Source organism: Chrysochloris asiatica, unplaced genomic scaffold (assembly GCF_000296735.1).
Source record: "Chrysochloris asiatica unplaced genomic scaffold, ChrAsi1.0 scaffold00016, whole genome shotgun sequence".
Classification (NCBI taxonomy): Eukaryota; Metazoa; Chordata; class Mammalia; order Afrosoricida; family Chrysochloridae; genus Chrysochloris; species Chrysochloris asiatica.
Genome location: NW_006408534.1, coordinates 11428883 through 11430542, shown reverse-complemented (window position 1 = coordinate 11430542; position 1660 = coordinate 11428883). Strand labels below are relative to the sequence as shown.

Below are 1660 nucleotides of genomic sequence, written 5' to 3'. Positions count from 1 at the left end.
GAACCGCTGACCTTAAGGTTCGCAGCCCGATTCGTAACCACTACGCTACCAGAGCTCCTTATTACATGCATAAAAATACTGTAAATACTTGAAAACAGCATTTTACCAAAAGATCAGTTTTGGGTGTGGTTCCTTATGGCCCTGATTTCTCTCTGGTCTAAGATATGGAAATAAACTAGTCAATTCTGACTCATAGTGACCCTCTATGTGTCAGAGTAGAACTGTGCTGTATAGGGTTTTCAATGGCTGATTTTTTTGGAGGTAGATCACCAGGCCTTTCTTCTAAGGTGCCTCTGGATGGACTCAAACCACCAATCTTTCAGTTAGAAGTCAAGTGTGTTGGCTGGTATAAGAAAACAATTCCAAAGATGATAAATCACTAGTTAATAAACTGTGTTTCCAAAAGTGGTGCTGCTCAAGTGAAACCAGCAAAAAACAGGATGACTCATACTGTTGTTTAGAAGCTGAACTACAGAAACCCATTGGAGGAGTGAATTCCCGTCATTTCTCACACTCCAGTTATAAACTCATTAAATTCAGGGAATACAGAATTAAGTTATTTGAGGACTGCTACTTCCAAGAGTATTCAAGGAGGTAGAAAGTCGTAAAAAGGGCAAGGAAGATTGTTATCTCCAATTTAGATTTCTAAAAACAAGAAACATGAATCTGGAAGTCACATTCTTGCCTCTAGAGTTTTCTCCATCGTCCTTTACACTTACCTTGCACACCATGGATGTCTTTGCTCCAAGTCTAGCAGCTTGAACACACTGGTTGGCACCTTTTCCTCCAAAGCCAATAAAAAACTTATGACCGTGGATGGTTTCTCCAGTTTTTGGCAAACGAGAAGTGAGACTATTTTAATTGAAAAACAAAAACAAAAACAGGGAGAAAGAGAGAGAGACAGAAAGCACATTGGTAACTTGAATGGATTTAAATTCTTTACAAGAGAGAGGGAACGCTACCTAGAGTTTGACTCCCTTTTCCTCCCACCCCTGGTAGCCATCAAAGAATGGTTCTTTTCGTGGGAAAACCTTTTCTTGATTTTTTACAATAGCATACTCATACATTTGTCCATTTGTGATTGACTAATTTTTCTCAACATAATGGTCCCCAGATTCATTCATGTTATGAAGTATTTCACAGATTCATTCTTCTGTAACATTGCGTCATATCCCTTTGTGTATAGGTACCGAAGTTTGCTTTTTAATTCTCCCATTGATGACATTTGAGTTGATTTCATCTTTTTGGTATTTTGAATAGTGCTATTATGGGTCTATTTCTTTAAGGTATATACCAAGTAGAGAGAATGCTGGGTCATACGGTATTTTTATTTTCAACCTTTTGAGGCAGCACCATACCATATTCCACAGTGGTTGCACCATTTTGCAGTCTCATCAGCAGAGTGTGAGGCTTCCAGTCTCTCTATACTCTTGCCAACATGTTTTCTGTGTTTTTGAACTTTGATATTAATGCTGGGGTGAGATGACATTTCATTGTTTTAATCTCTGGTTGTATAGCGGTTACAAATTGGGCTGCAAACCACAAGGTCAGCAGTTCTAATTATCAGCTGTTCCGCAAGAGAAAGATGAGGCTTTCTGCTCCTGGAAAGATTTACAGCCTCAGAAACTCTGTACAGGGTTGCTATGTGTTGTAACTGACT

The 1660-nt window shown here is 38.9% G+C and overlaps 1 protein-coding gene across 2 annotated transcripts in view; it reads right to left on the bottom strand.

The window, feature by feature from the left end:
* Positions 1-1660, bottom strand: part of RBKS (ribokinase) — a 237104-nt gene that overhangs the window by 163856 nt on the left and 71588 nt on the right. For both annotated transcript variants that reach the window (XM_006835178.1, XM_006835179.1), the window contains exon 2: positions 720-852. In XM_006835178.1, the coding sequence (XP_006835241.1) occupies positions 720-852 (133 nt within the window). The remainder of the gene's footprint in view (positions 1-719; positions 853-1660) is intronic.